At 44.3% G+C, this 22,251-nt stretch overlaps 1 protein-coding gene across 1 annotated transcript in view; it reads left to right on the top strand.

Annotated features, from left to right (window-relative positions):
* CNTFR (ciliary neurotrophic factor receptor) overlaps positions 1-21,780 on the top strand; it is a 117,959-nt gene extending 96,179 nt beyond the window's left edge. The window contains exons 5-6 of the mRNA XM_073611647.1: positions 15,047-15,197; positions 17,260-21,780. Of these exons, the coding sequence (XP_073467748.1) occupies positions 15,047-15,197; position 17,260 (152 nt within the window). The 3' untranslated portion in view covers positions 17,261-21,780. The remainder of the gene's footprint in view (positions 1-15,046; positions 15,198-17,259) is intronic.
* The last annotated feature ends 471 nt before the right edge of the window (positions 21,781-22,251 follow it).

Here is a 22,251-nt window from a genome sequence, read left to right as displayed (position 1 = left end):
AGCGCCCTCTGCCCTGGATGCAGTTCCTCCCCGGGCACATTCTTCCACATGGTATGGACATGTCCTCTGATACGTCCCTTTTGGGAGGGTGTAATTAAAGCCCTGGGGTCCTTTGGTGACTGGTCTCTCAGTTTGGATCCTGTCATGGCACTACTCGGCAATGTGGAGAATATTGAGGCCTCTAGGCATGTGAAACTATTTCTATTTTATGCTCTGTACTATGCTAGAGGAGAGATTCTCCTCAACTGGAAGCAACCCACCTACACCACATGTGGGTGACCACGATTAACTCTGTCCTACCATTTTATAATCTGACCTATAAGAGCAGAAACTGTCCTAGAAAATTTGATAAGGTCTGGTCGCAATGGATCGATGCAAATGTCCTGGAGCCCTAAGGCTCATTGTAAAGTCCGAGGCGTCACTATTGCGCCCTACATTCTATTTTTTTTCAATGTTCGTTCTGACGGCCTCATAACCTGCTCCTTCTCCCCCCCCTCATCTCCCCCCCCTCATCTTCCCTCCACCTCACCCCCCCCCCATCTCACCCTGGGGTAGCGTGTTGGATGCGATTGTCGTAATGTTCAATTTGCTTACAACTGTATTTTATTAACGACACTTATTACCAGCTTCACTTGATCCATTGCTTCTGTTCTTGTGATCTTATGCATATATCTTAGAGCCCTTTCACACTGGGGCGGGGGCGGCGTCGGCGGTAAAGCGCCTCTGCAGAGGCGCTTTGCCGGCGGTATAGCCGCACCGTCCCATTGATTTCAATGGGCAGGAGCGGTGAAGGAGCGGTATACACTCCGCTCCTTCACCGCTCCGAAGATGCTGCTGGCAGGACTTTTTTTCCCGTCCTGCCAGTGCATCGCTCCAGTGTGAAAGCCCTCGGGGCTTTCACACTGGAATGAAAGCAGCGGCACTTTCGGGTCGGTTTGCAGGCGCTATTATTAGCGCAATAGCGCCTGCAAACCGCCCCAGTGTGAAAGGGCTCTAATGTCTGTACACTGTGTCAATGTCAATTCTAATACTTCTAAATAAAAACCTATTTACTGTTTAAAAAAAAAAATGTATTCTCCCTGGAGAAGAGACGCTTGAGAGGAGATGTGATAGCAATATAGAAATATCTCAATGGTGATCTCAGCGTAGGTAGAAAACTATTCAGTCTCAGGGAGTGTAAGAAGACACAGGGCCAGGCAAAGAAATTGGAAGAGGAGCAGTTTAACCTTAAGCTGCGTAGGTGGTTTTTCACTGTCAGGGCAGCACGGATGTGGAATTTCCTTCCACAATCTGTGGTGTCAGCAGGAAGCATTAATAGTTTTAAAAAAAAGACTTGGACGTGCATCTTAGTGAACACAACCTGCAGGGATATGGGAAATGATTATTGACATGCACACACACACCTACACAGGTTGAACTGAATAGATTAGTGTCTTTTAATCTTACCAATTATGTAACTATGGATCTCCAAACCCATGGGCACCTAGTGTGCGGCATGACTGTGCTGTACAATGACAAAAGAAAACACTGCAGGTGTGAGCCACGATAGTGAAGCACACCCCAGCAGGTAATTGGGACATTAGCGGCAGGATGTAGAGTGGAATGGTACAGTTATTGTGCAATAAGGTTGTCAGAGATAGTGTTCAGTGACGAAGAGTAATATTTCCATAGAGAATTATTAGGTCAAAGGCAGGAAAAAAAAGCTGCTATAAAACTCATACCCTGGAATTCAAAAAGACTGCTGCATGCAAATTTGGCATACATTAGATCATTGTAAACAGGTTCGCATGAACGTGTATGATTGGCAAAACCATTGTAGGAAACATGTGGGATCAATGTAGTCTATCCCGAGAATTAAGCAGAAGGTGGGGTCATCGTCCATCACCCCGAGACACCCCAGTTGGGGACACAATTGGGTTGATTTACTAAAGGCAAAAAGATTGTGCACTTTGGAAAGTGCAGTTGCACTCTGCAGGAGCAGTTGCTCCAGAGCTTAGTAAATGAGCAGAAGCTCTGCTGACTTTCATAAACCAATCATGTGCAAGCAAAAATGCTGTTTTTTTTATTTTCCTTGCATGTGATTGGATATTCTTTGCAAAGTGAAGCTTTACCTCATTTACTAACCTCTGGAGCAACTGCACTTGCAGAGTGCATTGCACTTTCCAAGGTGCACAGTCTATTGGCCTTTAGTAAATCAACCCCAATGTGTCATGGGGTAGGACATCTCGCCCCACCTGAGATGTTGGAGGTTTTGTTATGCCGCTTACACACGATCGGATTTTCCGATGGGAAATGTTAGATGTGAGCTTGTTGGCGGTAAGTCCGACCGTGTGTAAGCTCCATCGGACATTTGTTGTCGGACTTTCCGACAACAAATGTTGGCTAGCAGGTTCTCAAATTTTCCGCCAACAAATGTTGGCTAGCAGGTTCTCAAATTTTCCGCCAACAAATGTTTGTTGTCAGACTTTCCGATCATGTGTACACAAGTCCATCGAACAAAAGTCCACGCATGCTCGGAATCAAGGACAAGCCGGAAGCCATCGGTCTTGTAAAACTAGCGTTCGTAATGGAGATATCACATACGTCTTGTAAGTCACTACGTTCGTAATTGTTGTCCAACATTTGTGTGACCGTATGTATGCAAGACAAGTTGGAGCCAACACCCTTCTAACAAAAATCCACGGTTTTGTTGTCGGAAAGTCCGATCGTGTGTATGGGGCATTAGGATGACTTACTTGCGGTAGAAACATTAGAATAGCCAGTGTCAGCGAGCCAGGAGAAGGTTATTCACTCTTGGGATGAAATCCCAGGGAACCAATAAACTGATGTGTATAATACTTTTGTTAACTGTAAAGCAACCGTATAATAAAAGAAACATACGCTTAAAGTTTAACAATGCAGTAAGCTTGACCTGGCAATAGGTTTAACTAGAAATGAGTTGTAAAATGTCAACTACCTACAGGAAAGGGGAGGTAGGATATTTAGAAATTTAGAAGAGAGAATAGGGTAAACAGGGTAGAAGGAGAGGATTGGTGGGGGAGAGTGGAGAGGGTGAGGGAAGGTGTGTGGTCCAAGGTATTTTTAGCTAGTATCAGATGGGTTGGTCAAGAGATACGTTGATGAGGATGCCTCTTATGGGAGTAAAAGGGATTCATCAAAATTGGGTGGGAGAAAGTGTGTCACCCAAGGGGACCAAAGGGCTTCAAAATTGACGACCATATCGGATATAACTGCCTCTATTTTTGCGTGGATTATCGCTTGTGTGACCTTGTTTTTGACCGCAAGGACACAGAGGCTGGAAGTTTTCCAGAATTTGGTGTTGATTTGTTTGGCTGCCGTTGTGACCTGCAAGAGAAGTTTGAATCGATGTTGGGATAAGTTTGGCGGTTTGAGATTTAAAAGTGCTATAGTTGGGTCAGATTGTAGAGTTGTATCGAAGAGAGTGGAGAGTATGTTAAACAGGTTGGATCAAAAGGTTCGTGCAATTGGGCATGACCACCAAATATGGTGGAGGTTCCCTTGTGCGGAACAACCTCTAAAGCAGGTGGTGGGGTAGTGAGGAACATATTTGGCTATCCTGGCTGGGACCAAGTACCAACAGGCCAGGACTTTGTAATTGGTTTCCAATGCCACAATGTTTTGGGAGGAGGATTTTGTGGCCTTGCATATGTGGTGCCAGTCCACATCTTCTAATGTGATTTCCAAATCTCTTTCCCATTTAGACGTGTAGGAAAGGACAGGCAAGGCTCCTGTGTTAAGCAATTGGGTGTAGAGGGTTGAGATCATGCCTCTTCTGTTCGGGTAGCTATTGCAGGCTTGTTCAAAGAAGGACATGAAGAGGGAAAAGGAATCTCTGGGAATTAAGGATTTGAAGAAATGCTTTATCTGAAGGTATCGGAAGATTTCGGAGGTTGGGATGTCATTTGATTCCCTGAGGGTCGGAAAGGACTTTATGCCATTAGAGGTTATAAATTTATGTACTCAGATGAGGTTAGGTGAGGACCATTTGTGAAAGGAGGACGGTGAGGTCCAGGCCGGGTAGAATGAAGGGTTGCGTAGGAAGGAGAGCATGGGGTTATGAGGAGACTGAAGTGAGTGCTTGGACTTAAGACGGTCCCAGAGAGAAAGTGAGTGGCATATAAATGGGTTATATATTGTGCGGCGATCAGATGGGTGAAGCCAGAGGAGGTTTGCAACAGAGAGGGGGTCGCATTCAATGGACTCCAGGGCCACCCAAAGGGGTAATTCAGTAATGGAGTGGAACTTAGGCAGTTGGGCTAGTTGAGCAGCATAGTAGTACTTTGTGAAGTGTGGAAGGCCTAGGCCCCCCCGATCTTCGGTAGGTAGAGGGTATAATGTGTAATACGGGTCAGTTGGTGTGCCAGATATAAGAAGATGTTCGTCTCTGTAATATGCAGAGATAGTAGCCTGGAACTGGGATGGGTAGAACTCGGAATAGATATAATATTTTAGGGAGAATCGTCATTTTGAATGCAGTTATTCTACCCATCCAGGCGAGTGGGAGATGAGACCATTTGGTGAAGAGGCTGGTGAGGTGAGAAAGCATCAGGGGAAAGTTGGCTGAGTTACGGTCTAATGGGTTAGCTGTGAGCTTGATTCCTAGGTACATGATGCCGCAGATAGCCCGGGGAAGGGGAGGGAGGTTTGTAGATGTGTCAGGTCGGCAATAGGGATGGAGATGCTTAGGGCTTTGGACTTTGTCAGATTGACTTGTAGGCTGGAGATTCGGCCAAAGTCTGTCAGGAGCTTAAGTAAGTTGGGTGCGAAGGTCAGTGGAGATGACATGAAGAGTAGGACATCGTCTGCATACAGACACAATTTATGATGATGGCCACCGACTTCCAGTCAAATTAACTGGGATAGGGGTTCAATAACTAGGGTGAAAAGGAGTGGTGAGGGTGGACAACCCTGCCGTGTGCCTCTTTTGATCTTAAAGGTCTCCGACTTGTGGCCCATATAGCAGAAAAAGGCTGTGGGGTCAGCATACAGAGCCGATATCCAGGAAAGGAAATGGGAGCCAAAACCCCATAGTTTAAGAATAAATTGTAAATAGGGCCAGGAGACTCTATCGAATACCTTTCTGATGTCCAAAGACAAGAGGCATAGGGGAATATTGCGTTTGCGTGCTAAATGTGTCAAGAGAATTGCGCGGCGGATGTTGTCCCCTGCCTGTCGAGTCGGGATGAAGCCTACTTGGTCTCTGTGTATTAAGGTGCCGATGGTGTGGTTGAGTCCAGTAGCTAGGATTTTGGCCAACAATTTGATGTCTAGGTTGAGGAGGGAAATGGGTCAGTAATTTGACCAAGATGAGTCATCTGTCTGTGGTTTTGGGAGCATAGAGATGGCAGCTGTCAATGTTTCAGGGCGGAATGTGCGACCAGCAAGGATGGCATTAAATGCCTTGACTAGTACCGGGGCGAGGAGATCTGAAAACTGTTTAAAATAGGTGGCTGAGAACCCGTCAGGGCCTAGGCATTTATGGGTTTTCAAGGTTTTTATGGCCAATAAAACCTCCTCGATTTCGATTGGTTTCTCGAGATTTTCACGCTGTAGAGAGGGAAGAGAGGGTAAAGTGGTAGTTGAGAGAAGGGATTCGGCTCGAGTGCAATCAAAATTATCTTCAGTTGAGTAGAGGGTGGTCAGGCGTTTGGGGATAGCTTTAGGCCCCTTTCACACTTATACGACTTGTCCCATGATTTTGTACTGCAAAATCGTATGACAAGTCATTCTCCATGATTTTCAATGACTACCATTCATATTGGCACGACTTTAAGTCGTGCCGACTTGAAAGTAGTCCCTGCACTACTTTGGTCCAACTTCTATGCGAGTTGTACTCCATAGACCTCAATGTTAAACCCTGAAGTAGCATGCAAGTCGTGCCTGAATAATATAGACACGACTTCAGTACGACTTTGTAAGCACAAACCTGGCCTCGCTATTCGGGAAAAGAAAACTTTTTTCAGGCAGTGCTGACAGCTGTCTGGTATTAATCCAGAGGGGGAACGCCGCGCCAAGTTTTAAATGAAAAAACCGGCATGGGTTCCCCCCAGGGGGCATACCAGGCCCTTAGGTCTGGTATGGATTGTAAGGGGAACCCCCTATGCCGAAAAATCGGCGTGGGGGTCCCCCCAAAATCCATACCAGACCCTTATCCGAGCACGCAGCCCGGCCGGTCAGGAATGGGGGTGGGGACGAGCTAGCGGCCCCCCACCTCCTGGACCGTACCAGGCCGCATGCCCTCAACATGGGGGGTGGGTGCTTTGGGGCATGGGGGGCACAGTGCGGCCCCCCCACCCCAAAGCACCTTGTCCCCATGTTGATGAGGACAAGGGCCTCTTCCTGACAACCCTGGCCGTTGGTTATCGCGGTCTGCGGGCTTATCGGAATCTGGGAGCCCCTTTTAATAAGGGGGCCCCCAGATCCCGGACCCCCACCCTATGTGAATGAGTATGGGGTACATGGTACCCCTACCCATTCACCTAGGGAAAAAAGCGTCAATAAAAAACACAGTACACAGGTTTTTAAAATAATTTATTAGGCAGCTCCGGGATCTTCTTCCGACTTCGGGGGTCCTCTTCTGACTTCGGGGGTCTCTCCGCCGTCTCCTCCCGGTGTCCGCATCTTCTGCCGGCTCCTCCGCTATCTTCTGCAGCTCAATTGCTAGCGGTGGTCCGGACTTCTGCCTTCTTCTTTTCTTCCAGAGATGTTGACACAACGCTCTCTCCAGCCAGAATGGTCTCTGTGCGCTCCGCAAGGGACTTATATAGGCGGTGACCACGCTCCCTTATGCCGTCACAGTCCCTGGGCATGCTGGGTCTGTGACGTTTTAGGAGGTGTGGTCACCGGGTGATGACCACGCCCCCTTATGACGGCACAGTCCCAGCATGCCCCGGGACAGTGACCTCATAAGGGGGCGGGGCCACCGCCTATATAAGTCCCTTGCGGAGCGCACAGAGACCATTCTGGCTGGAGAGAGCATCGTGTCAACATCTCTGGAAGAAAAGAAGAAGGCAGAAGTCCGGACCACCGCTAGCAATTGAGCTGCAGAAGATAGCGGAGGAGCCGGCAGAAGATGCGGACACCGGGAGGAGACGGCGGAGAGACCCCCGAAGTCGGAAGAAGATCCCGGAGCTGCCTAATAAATTATTTTAAAAACCTGTGTACTGTGTTTTTTATTGACGCTTTTTTCCCTAGGTGAATGGGTAGGGGTACCATGTACCCCATACTCATTCACATAGGGTGGGGGGCTCCCAGATTCCGATAAGCCCCCCGCCCGCAGACCCCGACAACCAACGGCCAGAGTTGTCGGGAAGAGGCCCTTGTCCTCATCAACATGGGGACAAGGTGCTTTGGGGTGGGGGGGCCGCACTGCGCTCCCCATGCCCCAAAGCACCCACCCCCCATGTTGAGGGCATGCGGCCTGGTACGGTCCAGGAGGGGGGGGGCCGTAAGCTCGTCCCCACCCCCATTCCTGACCGGCCGGGCTGCGTGCTCGGATAAGGGTCTGGTATGGATTTTGGGGGGACCCCCACGCCGATTTTTCGGCGTAGGGGGTTCCCCTTACAATCCATACCAGATCTAAGGGCCTGGTATGCCCCCGGGGGGGAACCCACGCCGTTTTTTTCATTTAAAACTTGGCATGGAGTTCCCCCTTATGATTCGTACCAACTACTACTATCGCGGCAAAATCGCGGCCGCGAAATTGCGGTAAAATCGTGCGACTTTGAAGTCGTATAAGTGTGAAAGGGGCCTAAGTCGGATTGGTTTAATGGTGTGATCAAGACGTCGAAGAGATAGAGCTGAGAAAGTGTCGGGTTTGTTGATTTTGGTATAATATTTGTGGCGTGAGTGGTGTAGGGCCTTTTCTGCAGCTTCCGTCAAGAATAGGTCGAGTTCAAGCCTAGCATTGTCTAAGATTTGGCGATTCAATGCTGAGTTTGTGTGAGTTGGCTTGGTCCTGAGCTTGTGCGGAGTTTTGCGTCTTCTGGGGTAAGCAGGAGGCTGATCGGCATAGAGTAGAGTTTATCTGTGGTGCATCTGGGGATGAAAGATGGAGTTGTCGTAGGGTAGCTTGGAGGTCTTCAGGATATCTACATGTGTAGTCACGGCTTTGGTATGAGAAGCGGACAGAGAATGGGAAACCCCACCTATAGGTGATACAATGCTGTTGCAGAACTTGAGATGTGGTTTCAATGCTCTCCTCTTAGCGATGGTAAGTGGGGAGAGGTCTTGGAAAAGCCGATAAGGGTGACCCTGAAAAACAAGTGCTTCTTTGTTGCGGGCCGCAGTCAGAAGTTGTTCTTTAGTGTGAAAAAATGTAATTTTGCTATGATGTCCCGTGGCGGACCTTCTGGTTGGCAAAGAGTCTGGGCACAGTGAACCCTGTCCATCTTCAGACATGCGATTGGAATGGCTGGGGCTAGCTCCTGGAAAAGGGCTGAGACCATAGTTTGTACATCTAGTACGGATTCAGGGAGGCCACGGATCCGGATGTTCGATCGTCTAGCCCTGTTCTCGAAGTCCTCCAGGCGTGTTTGAAGTGTGAGGTTTTCGTCCTTGAGCGCCTCAATTTCAGAGTGGTTATGAGTGAGCATATCTAGCTCGTCTGTCCTCTGTTCTAGTTCAGCCGTTCTGTGACCCAGTTTTCTAATTTCCCTGGACAGCTTGTCTGTTATATGATCGGACGTTTGTTTGAGTGCTTTTGTCAGCATTCTTTCAAATTGTATGAGCATGTCTGCTGGTGGTGAGTCAGAATAGGGAGACGGGGGCGGTTCCCAGGTCTGTGTCTGACTCACCGTGTATGAGATGCTGCTTTGCTGAGCGAGGAGAGCGGTATTGTGAGGAGGAAGCCGCCATTATCTTAGTGGAGGCACGGGCTAGGACGTCCCGGATTGTTTTGGGCTTTGTTTGGAGCGGGGGCCCCGCGGAGCATAGTGTGCAACCCGGGCTTGTCCCCGTGTGTTGACCGGGCGGGAGGTGAGTGACGGCGGTGCCGGCGTCGGCTGTTAACGGCCGTTTATTCCCCAAGCGGAGCCTGAGGCTTGCATGTCTACCCTGATGGCTTCACGCATGCGCCTCCAGATCAGTAGGACATTTAGTGGACAAGACCAACCAGTAGGTAGTCATATAGGAAGAACATTAACTAGATAAGAACAGCCTGTAGCCAATTAGATCAGTGTAACATTAAATGGACCAGACCAACCTGTGGTCAACCAATTAGTAGAACATCCACATCAATAGATAAGACCACCTGTATCCAATCAGATAGTTGGACAAATAAATACAAGACCACTTTACTTAAGATGATAGAATAATGTTGTACCATATTGCAGAGACAGCAGTAGAGACCTAGTCAAGGCTAGAGTTTGGGGAGTTTTAGTAGCAGTTCCAAGGCCAAGCTGTTTTACAGGACACCTGAGAAGTGTGTCTCTGTGCTGGACCAGGAACACATAATACCAATCTGTATCCAATCAGATCAGTAGAACATTCAGTAGACGGGACCAAACAGTAGGCAATCAGTTCAATAGAACATTAAATAGACAAGACCAACCTATATCCAGTCTGATACATTGAATGAACAAGACCAGCCCATAGCCAATCATATCAGTAGAACATTCAATTGACAAGACCAGCCAGTAGTTAGTCATATCAGTAGAGCAATAAATGGACAAGACCAACCTGCAGCCAATCAGATCAGTAAAACATTGAATGGATAAGACTAACCTGTGGACAAGCAATCAGCAGAACATCCAACAGACAAGACCGAATGTAGCCAACCAGAATAGTAGAACATTAAGAGCAAGACCAGCTAATTTCCAATCACACCAGTAGAACATTCAATAGACTGGACCAACCTGTGGCCAATCAGATCACTAAACTTTCATTGGAAAAGTTTACCTTTTGTCAATCAGATTTATAAAACATTTAATGGAAAAGACCACCTGTAGCCAATCAGATCAGTCGAACATTCAGTGGAGAAGACCAACCTGTAGCAAATCAGATCAGTAAAACATTGAATGGAGAAGACCAAACTGTAGACAGTCAGATCAGTAAAACATTGAATGGAGAAGACCAAACTGTAGACAATCAGATCATTAGAACATTAAATGGAGAAGACCAACCTGTGGACAAGCAATCAACAGAACATCCAACAGACAAGACCCAATGTAGCCAACCAGATTAGTAGAACATTATTAGCAAGACCAACTCATTTCCAATCAGACCAGTAGAACATTCAATAGACTGGACCAACCTGTAGCCAATCAGATCACTAAACTTTCATTGGAAAAGTTTACCTTTTTTTGCCAATCAGATTAATAAAACATTTAATTGAAAAGATCACCTGTAGCCAATCAGATCAGTAGGACATTAAATACAGGAACAAGCCATGGTCATCTAGTTTAGGATAACCTATAACTACTTAGATAACTGGAATATTTAAGGAGCACATTGTACATGTAGACAATTAAACCAGTAAAGCTTTCGTAAAACAAGTTACAGCTTAAAATATATCTAATAAACGTAACTGCCATTAACCCAGTCCCACACCAGCCTTTTAATCCACAGGCGTCTTGTGTAATATTTTTAATGGGTTTCATTCTGCCTGAACTTTGTACCATTCGGCTTTTTGTTGTATGAAGATGTTTGCTCAGCGAGCCCCGGCAGCGATCCAAACTGTACATTTTCTTGTACGGTTTAGTAGCTGCAGTATCACCTAACAGGAAATTGGCCGTTTCCTAAATTAATTTCCATTTAAAAGCGCGCGCCTCCCCCTCCCCACTGCTCACCTCGCTCGCTTGCTGGGTAGGAGCTTTGGAGTGGAAGGGAACTTAGCAAGAAGGAAGCTATTTGAGCACTGTAACAAGCCATATATCATAATTATCATCAGCCCTGCACTGTAATTGACTTAAGGGCCATTGGGGAAAATCCTGCTTTTTAGAGCAGAATGTGAATGACGTTCCCTGGGATGTAAATAACCGGATTTAGAATATGAATTATGTTCTTCAGAATGGGTTTTGTGAGCTCGGAAACATGAATGACTGGGCTCGAAATGGGAAACCTGCACTTAAATGAAGACGGATGTTGTTTGCAATGCAAATGATAACGGAAGACTTTGGAAACTTTCAATTTATAAAGTGTTTCATGGCCCTCTGGCCTGGGATTCTGGATTTACAAAGTGCGGTAGAATAAAAAAGCTTGCACATGAAATCAAGGCGATAATTGTCTAGGTGGGCCTGGGGAAGGAAATTCCTGTCCCCCCTGTCGACAGTTATTAGAGTCCATCTGTTTCAGGCCTAAAAGGAATGTTTTTAATGTATATCAAAGCCAAAACTTTTTTCTTTTTATTTCAGATAGAGCAGGGAAGTTTAAAAGTGAACCTTCCATGGCTTTTATGTAAGCTGCCTGCCCCCTCCAACAGAAATGGCTCAAAAAAGCCATTTTTGAAGAACCAATTTCCCTGAAAGAAAAGAAAAATACTCACTTTGGCCCCCAGACTCCCTCCAGCAGGCACCAATTATTATTATTATTATACAGGATTTATATAGTGCCAACAGTTTGCGCAGCGCTTTACAACATGGAGCAGACAGTACACTTACAATACAAATCAATACAGGAGGGATCAGAGGGCCCTGCTCGTTAGAGCGCACAATCTAGAAGGGAGGGTCAAGTGGAAACAAAAAGGTAATAACTGTGGGGGATGAGCTGATGGAAAAAAAATGAAAATACAGTTGTTAGGTGTGGGTAGGATAGGCTTCTCTGAAGAGAAGGGTTTTCAGGGATCTTCTGAAAGCTAATAAAGTAGGAGATAAGTGGACAGATTGGGGTAGGGCATTCCATAGGATTGGAGAGGCTTTGGAGAAGGCCTGGAGGCGAGCATGGGAGGAGGTAACAAGGGAGCTAGAGAGCAGGAGGTCTTGAGAGGAACGAAGAGAGCGAGTGGGTTGGTATTTAGAGACTAAGCTAGTGATGTAGCTGGGGGCGAAATTGTGGATGGCTTTGTACGTAGTTGTTAGAATTTTGAATATTAATTCTTTGGCCGAGCAGAAGCCAGTGGAGGGATTGACAGAGAGGAGTGGCAGACACGGAGCGATTGGTAAGGTGGATGAGTCTGGCGGCGGCATTCATAATGGATTGAAGAGGTGATAGACTATGTAGAGGTAAGCCAATGAGAAGGGAGTTGCAGTAGTCGAGGCGAGAGATGACCAGCGAGTGAATTAAGAGCTTTGTTGTGTCATTGGTTAGAAAGGGGCGTATTTTGGAGATGTTGCGGAGGTTGAGGCGGCAGGATTTGGACAGTGATTGGATGTGTTGCTTGAAGGAGAGTTCAGAGTCTAGGACTACACCTAGAACCTTGGCATGTGGGAATGGGCTTATAGTTGTGCCATCGATTTTGACAGAGAGATCAGGGGAAGAGGCATATGGGGGAGGAAAAATTATAAGTTCGGTTTTGGCTAGATTGAGTTTAAGGAAGTGGTGTGACATCCAGACTGATATATCTGATAGTAAATTACTGATACGTGAGGAGACAGAGGGAGTGAGCTGAGGGGTAGAGAAATAGATTTGGGTGTCGTCAGCGTAGAGGTGGTATTGGAAGCCATGGGAGGCTATCAGCTGACCCAGGGAGGCAGTGTAGATTGAAAATAGTAGAGGTCCAAGAACAGAACCCTGAGGGACCCCAACAGAGAAAGGCAGAGGAGAGGAGGAAGTAGAGTTATAAGAAACGCTAAAGGTGCAGTTGGATAAGTAGGAAGAGAACCAGCAAAGTGTACCAATGATGCCGTTATGCCACCTGGCAGAGATTGAAGCTTGAAACCCCATGAGAATGCACTTGTGCAATGGGCTGGAGTTAATTCTTACGGGATTTGGATCTCCCAGCTCTGCCAGGGGGGGCAGTGGTGCCTCCTCAAAGTGATGGAGGCTGGTTGACATGCATTGCCTTCTGCTTGCAATGGAAGGCCAAATTTAGGGCTATTCTTGTTTTTTTTTACTAACAGTCTTTGTCCCATTGGAGACATTTCCTTTCGCCTTCTGTCCTGTACACACAACAGGAAGTGAGAGTAGATCTGTCTAAAGTCCTCGTAGAAAGTTGTTACCAGAACAGATTTCCCCATTGGAAAAAAGGTACTCTTGATTTCAACCACATTGGCAATGGTCACACAGACAAAGAGCGAGTAGGGCAAGCCATAGATGATGCAATTTTCTTTCTTGCAACCACGGGAGAACTGCTCTATTCCCCCATCAGCACAGTCAACGTTGATGTGGGAATCCCTCCCGCAGCGCAATTGTGTTTTACCAGCAGGTAGCCTTCCGTGCCGGCAGATTACTGCTAGCGGCTATTGCTGCCGGCAGTGATCGAAGGCAAAAAATCCAACAGGCTGATTGTACTGAAGTCTATCAATGGACTTCAGTAGAACCAGCCTGCCCAAAGATGGATCAATTCTTGGCTGGTCCCTGCTGAACCGGCCGAGATTCGATCCGTCTATGGCCAGATTAAAGCTGACAATACACAGGTTTTTTTTTGTTCAGCCAGCTGTCACCTGCTCCAACTTCCTCAATTCTCACCTAGGCAAGAATGACATGCACTTAAACATGACTGCTGCCCACCCACAGCCTAACATAAGGCAGCTCAGCAGCATCATACGATCTTGTACATGCACACTTGAGAGCCAGTGTTCTGTCAAAATATCCAACCCGTCAGAAACTCCAACTACTTAACTTACAGTTTCTTGAAACCAGCAGTAATTGGAGATTTTGACGAACTGCTGTTTGGACACAACACCGGCAACTGAATAGAGCCCAGTGCACGATATTATTCTTACTCCGCTCCGATACTAGCCAACAATATGGCTGACTCAAAGGCGACAACAACTTTGTCCTCATTACCCGCTGTGCTTTCAAAACAGCTAAATCTTCCTGTACCGGACTTTATTCGGTTGCCGGTATGTCAAAATCTCCAATTACTGATGTTTTCAAGAAACCAGAAGTTAAGTAGTTGGAGTTTCTGACTGGTTGGATATTTTGACCGAACACCGGCTGTGATTCCTAAGGAAGTCACAGCCAACTGCCATATCCAAGATGGTGGCAATAGAGAACCTGCAGCGAAAAGCAGAACTGGCTGCGGGAAGTTTTTTTTTAAGGCTAAACTTCCTCTTTAATGTCTTGGGACCACCTCCTCTCTGTATATAAATATCTCTTCTCATTCATAATATTAAAGTGGAGTTCCACCCAAAAGTGGTGGCAGCACCCGAGAGCCGATGAAAACATCACCTGGGGTGCTGACATCTCTGGATTTCAGGACAGGTAAGTGTCCTAATATTTCAAGTCAGCAGCTACAGTATGTGTATAGCTGCTGACTTTTCATTTTTGGAGGGGGGGGGAACTCTGCTTTAAGAACGTGAGAAGATATTGATATAGAGCAGGTGATCCCAGAACATTAAGATATTTATCATTTTTATTTATCTTTTTAAATACATTTTGTGTGGGGGGGGGGTCCCCTTAGGCTCCATTTTATATATACATTTGATATTGCTACAGTAAATCTGAGTTTTTTCTTTTTACTTTTCGATACATTCATTATTGCCGAGATCTCAATTTTGTTTATTACCGATTCATGTTTACAGTTGAGTGGGCAATAAGGTGTAATTTATTATATTTATTTGTTACTGACTATAGCACCAAATCATCTATACCCTTGGCTCTGGTTTTCTTGAGAACACACTGTGAAAAATTATTTTGGACACAATTACAATTGCTGTGATGCCCCATCCTTCTCCAGCTACTAGCAATAAAAACCTGATAGGGGTTCCAAACCCTCGCCACACCATCCAAAATCAAACACAAGCATTTTTTGGCTTTTTGATAAATTTTCAATTTTTTAATTTTCGATTTACTCATCCTTAAACGCACGTTGTAATATTTGGTAAATGTCAGTCGATTAATGTATGCAGTGCGATTGCCAGGTTTATGTACGATGACTAGACAAGTGAGCTGTATTATAACCTCTTGTTTCTCATCTCTTATTTAGAAACCACAACGACAATCACAACAACGACCACAACGACTTATATGACACCTCCAACTACCAAGCCGTGCGATCCAGATCCTACAGAAAACTCAGCCCAAGTATTCCGGCCCTCTCTATTGTTATTGGTTCCATTTGGGATTTTACTTATGTGGTAAGAGTCTCTCATTCCACCATTGCTAATGTCAATGTGCTGTCCAATCATATTATACAGATTTGAGATACAATGTATCAATGAAAGACAGCTTGTGTGGAGAGAAAAAAAAATAGAGCTCCAAGCCAGAGATTGGAAGCTCCCTTGATCTGCGGAATGACCAATCAAGAGACAACTCTACTTCAAACTGCAAAATGACACAAGGCTCAGCATTCGAGCAAGGTGTCACTACATTTTACCTGAGCTACTATACTTACCTGTCCTTGTGACTCAGAGTGACCTCTTGTGCACTCTAGTTTCATCTACTGTGCTCCAGTGCACCCATATCATCTAGTAACTCAGAATGATCCCTGGTGTGCCCCGGTGTCATCCCATGTCCCCCAATATACCAGTATGCCCCATGAATCCAGAGCATCCTATGTCATCTAGTTACTCATAGTGTATCTTGTGCATCTTCACAACACCTGTGTCTCCTCATAGTCACTGGTATGCTCCATAGCTGTCTGGCCTGTTGCTCCACCATCACCACGTTCTACTTCCTGCCCACCCTTAGGTACAGTGGATACAGACCTTCGTTCTTGATGTCAGTTAGCTTTGGAAAAGACCCTACACCAAGCCCTAGATTCTGAGACAACCTATCCTTATGGCCTGGCATTCTCATCCTTTCCTTCCATACCCACTGGGGCTCCATTAGGGCAAGATAAACTGCCATAATATTACAATTATTCAATACAGTTAGATTACCAAAATTTGAGTCCAGCGCTCCACCACCACAATTCCTCAATGAAAGCCCTGCTGCACTCCACCATCATTGCCTGATAATGTCTCACAACCCTCATGTACAGTGGATATGGACCCCCATCCTTGATGGTAGTTCTCTTTTTTAATAAGACCTTGCACCAAGACATAGATATTGAGAGCACCAGTCATTGTGGCTTGGTGTTCTGATCCTTTCCTTCTTTATTCATTGGGGCTCCACTGGGCAGTAGAGTCCAACGCTTCACCACCCCAATGTCTCAAGAAAATGTTAGCCATGCTTCATCATCAATACCTGATACCGCTTGCAACCCTCAGGTACAACGGCTAGAGACTCTCTTCCTTGATACCAGTTAGCTCTTGATAAGACCCTACACCAAGCCATAGGTATTGAAAGCACAAGTCTCTAAGGCTTGACTATTTCATTCCATACTCACTGGGGCTCCATGGGCAGTATAGAACTGCCATAATATAACAATTATGAAATACAGTTGGATCAACAGTCCAGTGCTTTACCACCCCAATTTCTCAATAAAAGGTCTACCATGCACCACCGTCAATACCTGACACTGCCCTGCAACCCTTAGGTAGGAACCCTTTTTCTTGATGGCAGTTATCTCTTAATAAGACCCTACACCAAGCTGTAGACTTTGAGAGCACCAGTCCTTACGGCTTGGTATTCTGACACCTTCCTTCCATACCCACTGGGGTTCCATGGGCAATAGAGAGCTGCTGTGTTATAAAAATTATTCAATACAGTAGGATCACAAAGTCCTTTTTTTTTTTTTTTTTTGTCCAACGCTTCAGTCCATATGGACTGGAGGAATCCCTGTTGCTTTCCTTTTTGTTTGCAAGACCTGTTTTGAAGACAGCTGAATGTAAGCAAAGTACTATTTACACATACTAAGCCTGTGAAGACAACCGCTAAGAGGTAATATGTCCTATTTGCAAATTTGCATGGTGTTCTATTAAAGTTGACCTAAATCCAGATGTTAAATATAAAAAAAAAAATGAATAGCAGAATAAAAAAATATAGATTAAAAAATAACTAAACATAAATTAAAATAAAGCTTTTACAGTTGTGTTTTAGGTTACCATTAAAAGAACGAATTATTTTAAAAGTGCAGTCGTCTTTTTTTTTTTTGCATTCAGGTTATCTGTAAAATAAACAAAATGTGTAGTAATGCAGAAAAAAATCTGTTTTTTTAGATTTGTTTCTGTAAACTTTCAATAATGTACCTTTAATATGTGACATTTGAGATGACAAATTGAAAATCTCACACAATTTTTTTTTTTCATTTTGCAGATTCCGCTTTTCACAAAAAAAAGTATTTCAATATTTTTTCTCTATTTTGCACATGTTAAGGAGGATACAACTTATTTTCATTTTATCTTCATTGGTTATAAATTTTTATTTTCCTTGGAATGGACAAATTCGCCTGAGAAAAAAAAATGGAACAATGCCATGCCCAGCAATTAAAAGAAAAAAAAATTATAGAAAAAATAATGGATAAAGCAAAACACACAACGTAAGATAAAATTGAACAGTAATAACAATACTTGGATATATAAAAATTCTGCCAAAACAAGGAGTGCTTTATTGAAAGCAAACCAAATGTACACATTGCACAGCGTAATCGTGGGCAACTGGAATAACTCACTATTTTTGAAAACTTTCTGGATGATGGGGCGCTAAAAAATGTCATAGGATCATACAGCTATACCACCATGCCAAAGACAACTTCTAGAGTTTTACCCACAATGCTGTGCTTTCTCACATACCGCGTAAATCAATGCCGCTTCTTTCTTGAGGAGAGAAAAAAAACTTGGAAATGATCCTTATAGAATGTTCTGATCCACAGATCAATTATCACTCTATTGATGTTCCTGGAACCGCACGCGCCTTTCTTTTTTGATGCTTTTTCTCTTTTTTTGCCAAATGGGAAGACTTTGCACATCTTAATTTTCACCTTATTTGAGTTGTTGGTTAAGACTTTGAAGGAGGAATCTCCTTACCCTCAAATTTGATACCACAAGACAAAAAGTGTTGGTATTGTGGCTGGTACCTTGTCTCTAGGCAAACAATCCATTGAAATTGGTCTGGGAAGCTATGGAAGTTCCCTGACGCTGCTGTGAGCTTCTTTAGGAGGTGAACATTTTTATTATGAACAGTGAACAATCAACCTGTTTCATCGGAAGACTTTTTCATACATTTCTGAAACTTATTTCCCCCCATTGTGGGCTTAAAATTTCACATCAACTCGGAACACAGTGCTGCACTGATCTTATTTTCATGCAGGACTTCAGATGAAAATGCTACATCACTATGTTCCTTTTTTATGCCAAACAGAATGTGTTAAGGTTCAATAGATTTTGTTCAATCAAAATGTCTGGTCAAAAGAAAAAAAAAAGAGCTGGTAAATCAGTCCTATACTCTTGTTATAGAAGTCTTGTGACATCAATGAATTTTTATAGGAATTTTCAAGTCTTTGGAAGTTGTAGGTGTAACATAGGTGCCCTTTGTGGTACCCTGTAAACACCTGTTCAGAAAAAAGATCTTTTCATTCAAAGCCAATATGCAAGTTACTTTCTAGTTCATAAATATTTTTTGGCAGCAAAATTTAAAACAAACAAACATTATTTCTTATAAACCATAAAACAACTTCTATTGTGTATACTTTGTTATAGAAGTCTTGTGACATCATTAAATTTTCATAGGGATTTTCAAGTCTTTGCAAGTTGTTGGCATAGTGTAAGTGCCCTTTGCGGTACCCTGTAAACACCTGTTCAGAAAAAGATCTATGATTCAAAGCCAATATGCAAGTTAATTTTTAGTTCATAAATATTTTTTTAAAGCAGAATTTAAAACAAACATTATTTCTTATAATCCATAAACTTCTATGGTGTAGAAGTATATACAAAAAATTCAGAATTTCTCTCCTTTAAGGTGAAATGCTTCTTTTTAAAAAAAATAAAATAAGTGCACATAATTTTGCAGGAAAAAAATGTGCATTTGTTATTTCTTTTCACATGCACCTGCAAAGCATTGCACCTATGATCAATGGTTCATGCCCATTTCACATTTGACAGCTGCTGTGGGGGAGAAGAACCTCCACATGTTGTCACAGGGGGTTGCTCAGCCGCATGTTACACCCTAAATACAGGTGTAACATGTTGCTAAAAGGTGGAGTTAGCCTTTAAACTAATTGTCAGATATTAATAACCTTTTTTGTAATCACTAATAAACTGAATGAATGATTGATTTAAAGGTCTAGTCCACTGACTGATATATAAATCATCACTGTTGACTAGATTCCAGTGGATTGGTACATCCCTATTTCTCATATCTCTCAGGGACATGATTAGCAAGATCCTTGCACTTTTTTTAGGTCTGTTTATCCAGAATTTCCTGGTCTGCTCTTCTAGCATAACAATTCCAGCGGGCCTTTGGATTTTTTTTTATTTATTTAAAATGTAAAAAGGATGCAGCAGGAGCAGTGAGACTGTCCCCTGCTTCAGCAGAAAGAGTGGGATTCTGTGGTAGGATAAGACTTCGTAATTCACATAAGGAGATCATTCCACTGGATTTGCAGAGTGATATAGAAAGTGTAAGCCCAACAGACTCCACTAATACCTAAAACATGAGTTTTTAATGAATTAGCTCAATTAATTGGTAATTAGTATGACCTATACATTTGGACTGTGGTCTTTCAGAGTGGACATGGACACAGCCTGCCGTTCTCTCTGGAAACAGACTGTCTGTCTGTTTCCATCTGACTGTCATCTGATCAGTTGGATGGATGGCGAACGTATCCCCATCCGTCTGTTTTAGCAGATCGAATCGAATGCCCGTGGGTGTCAGTGGACTCATGTCCGCTGTAATTTACCGCTGGTGTGAATGGGGCCTTACTTGGCCAAGAGTATGTGGACCCCCTCCAAATGATGGAGTTCAGGTGTATCCAGTGAAGGCTACTGGTAATTCTCCATTATACATAGACATTGTAGGCAATTGTGCTCTTTGGAGCTTGTGATAACAGTTTGGGGACCATTTCCTGTTCCAGCATGAATGTGCCCCTGTGCACATAGTCCTGGTCCCATAAAGAAAGGATTTGAATTAGTTTGGTGTAAAGGATCTTGAGTGACGTGACCTCAACCATACTGAACACATTTGAGATTAACTGGAAAACTGATTGTGAGCTGGATTCTGTCGTCCAACATCAGTGCCTGGCCTCATAAATGTTCTCTTGGCTAACTGAGAACCAAGTCCCACAGACACACTCCAAAGTCTTGTGTAAAGAATTTCTAGAAGAGTGGAGGATGTCAATCAAAATGTCAGGTGTCCACAAACTGTTGGCCTTATCATGTTTTTTCTTGTACTGATATACAGTGAATTGCCTTAATATTACTGTAAAGACACATTTATCGATGTAGGAAAAGCTTTACTTAGCTGTTACAATACACAGGGTGGCATATTGGTCGGGCATGTCCAAAAGTGATGTCTCTTTCTCAGGGCCTTCAGCAGATTCTAACAACGCTTATACAACGTGTGGTGTCTATTCTGGATATTTTGATTGATGGGGCAATGCAATGTAGTCCCAGACACTAAAAATTGGATTCAATGCTCACTTGACCTGGTGCTTCTAAAAGTAAAAAAAAAGAAAAAAAAAGTTGCCTGCAAAAGAAGATACTTAATACCTACCTCCCTGGTGGGAGGTGGGCCCTGAAAAGCAAGAACCTACAGCAAAATCTTATCTTATCACATCTTATACACTTGACAATGTGTCAAACACAGGGTTTTTTGCTGTGATTGTTCCCTTGGGTGATGGATGGAAAAACATTGTGTAGTAGGGACCAGGCATCCAAGTATTTACTGGGACCTGAATGCAAAGGTTTGAGTGCCACTCAAACTGGAGAAAGATTTCATCCCTTTGATCCTAGGAGATGGGGAGCCACCATGTCCCTATATTCATCCAGAAAATAGCATGGCAGGCAATGGGTATTTGCTTTGCTCTTTACAAAAGTTATAGCCTTCAGCAGAATCTTAACATCTGACATACTTAAGAGATGGGGTGAGATGGACGCCGCTTTCCCAGCCAGCCCATGTAACGTACAGGTAAAGAAAGAACGGCCTCAGCCTCAGGACCTCTATGACTAAGTCCCGGTGGGTGGGATGAATCGTGTCAATTGACGTGGTTTGTGGAGATTCTCAGGCTGAGGCTGTTCTTAAAATGGAGGTCTGCCCTCCGCTGTAAAAATTAAAAGCCAGCAGCTTCACATACTGCAGCTGCTGACTTTTAATAATAGGACACTTACCTGTCCTGGAGTCCAGCGAGGTTGGTACCACAGCTGATGTTTCCATCAGCTGTCAGGTGCTGCCACCGCCATTGCGGGTAAGGGAACCCAGCAGTATAGCATTATGGCTTCATGCCGGGTCCCTACTGTGCATGCGCGAGTCTCCCCTGTGCTCTCCTACTGGCCCGGCGGTGAGGGAAGGAGGAGAGAGCCGAGCTGCTGGCGTAATTCGCATAGTCTTCATTTGCAGGCAACTTTATTTACAATAAAGTCCTTGTAAACTGATGAAGCAGTAACAGAGGGAGGTAGGTCTGTGGTGTGTATACACTTAACATCCATCCTCCCTATTCTAGGTTCTAGACCAGTGGTCTCCAAACTGGTCAGATGCTTGCTTTTGTCTGGTCCTTGGTCCTATTTCATCCACTGATACCAACAATGGGGCATAATCATTCCCCACTGACCCCAAAGAAGGGGCAAAATTCCTATTATTGACACCAACGATGGGGCACAATGTCACCAATGACAGGGCACAATTCCTTCCAATGACACCATAGATGGGGCATTGTTTTTTCCCCACTGATATCGGGACCTTTTCTTGTTCCAATGGCCACAGTCCGGCCCCCCAAATGTCTAAAGGACAGTAAGCTAGCCCTTTGTTTGGAAAGTTTGGAGAGCCCTGTCCTAGACCTGGAAGACCACTACTCTATATAGAAGTCTTGAAAGCCTATGATGATGGTAGAACCTGCAGGAGGTTCCAGAAGGAGACCACACCAGAACAGGCAGGTCAAGGGGTTTTAATTGCCCTTTCTCCAAAAATCTACACTATCTTAGTTTGTCTGGAGTTGCAAGATTAAACAGGTTTTGTACCTTTTTAAAGTCCTGTTCTTTATTTTTCTAAGAAAAGTCCTAATATGTTTGGAGAAAGGGTAACTCCCAAATAAAGATGCAAATAGATTGCCAACATCCCTGGATATGTAGAAAAAGGCTGAACCTCAGTGATGGGATT

This window comes from Aquarana catesbeiana, linkage group LG01 (assembly GCF_042186555.1).
Source record: "Aquarana catesbeiana isolate 2022-GZ linkage group LG01, ASM4218655v1, whole genome shotgun sequence".
NCBI classification, from domain to species: Eukaryota; Metazoa; Chordata; class Amphibia; order Anura; family Ranidae; genus Aquarana; species Aquarana catesbeiana.
This window is presented reverse-complemented; position numbering and strand designations above follow the sequence as displayed.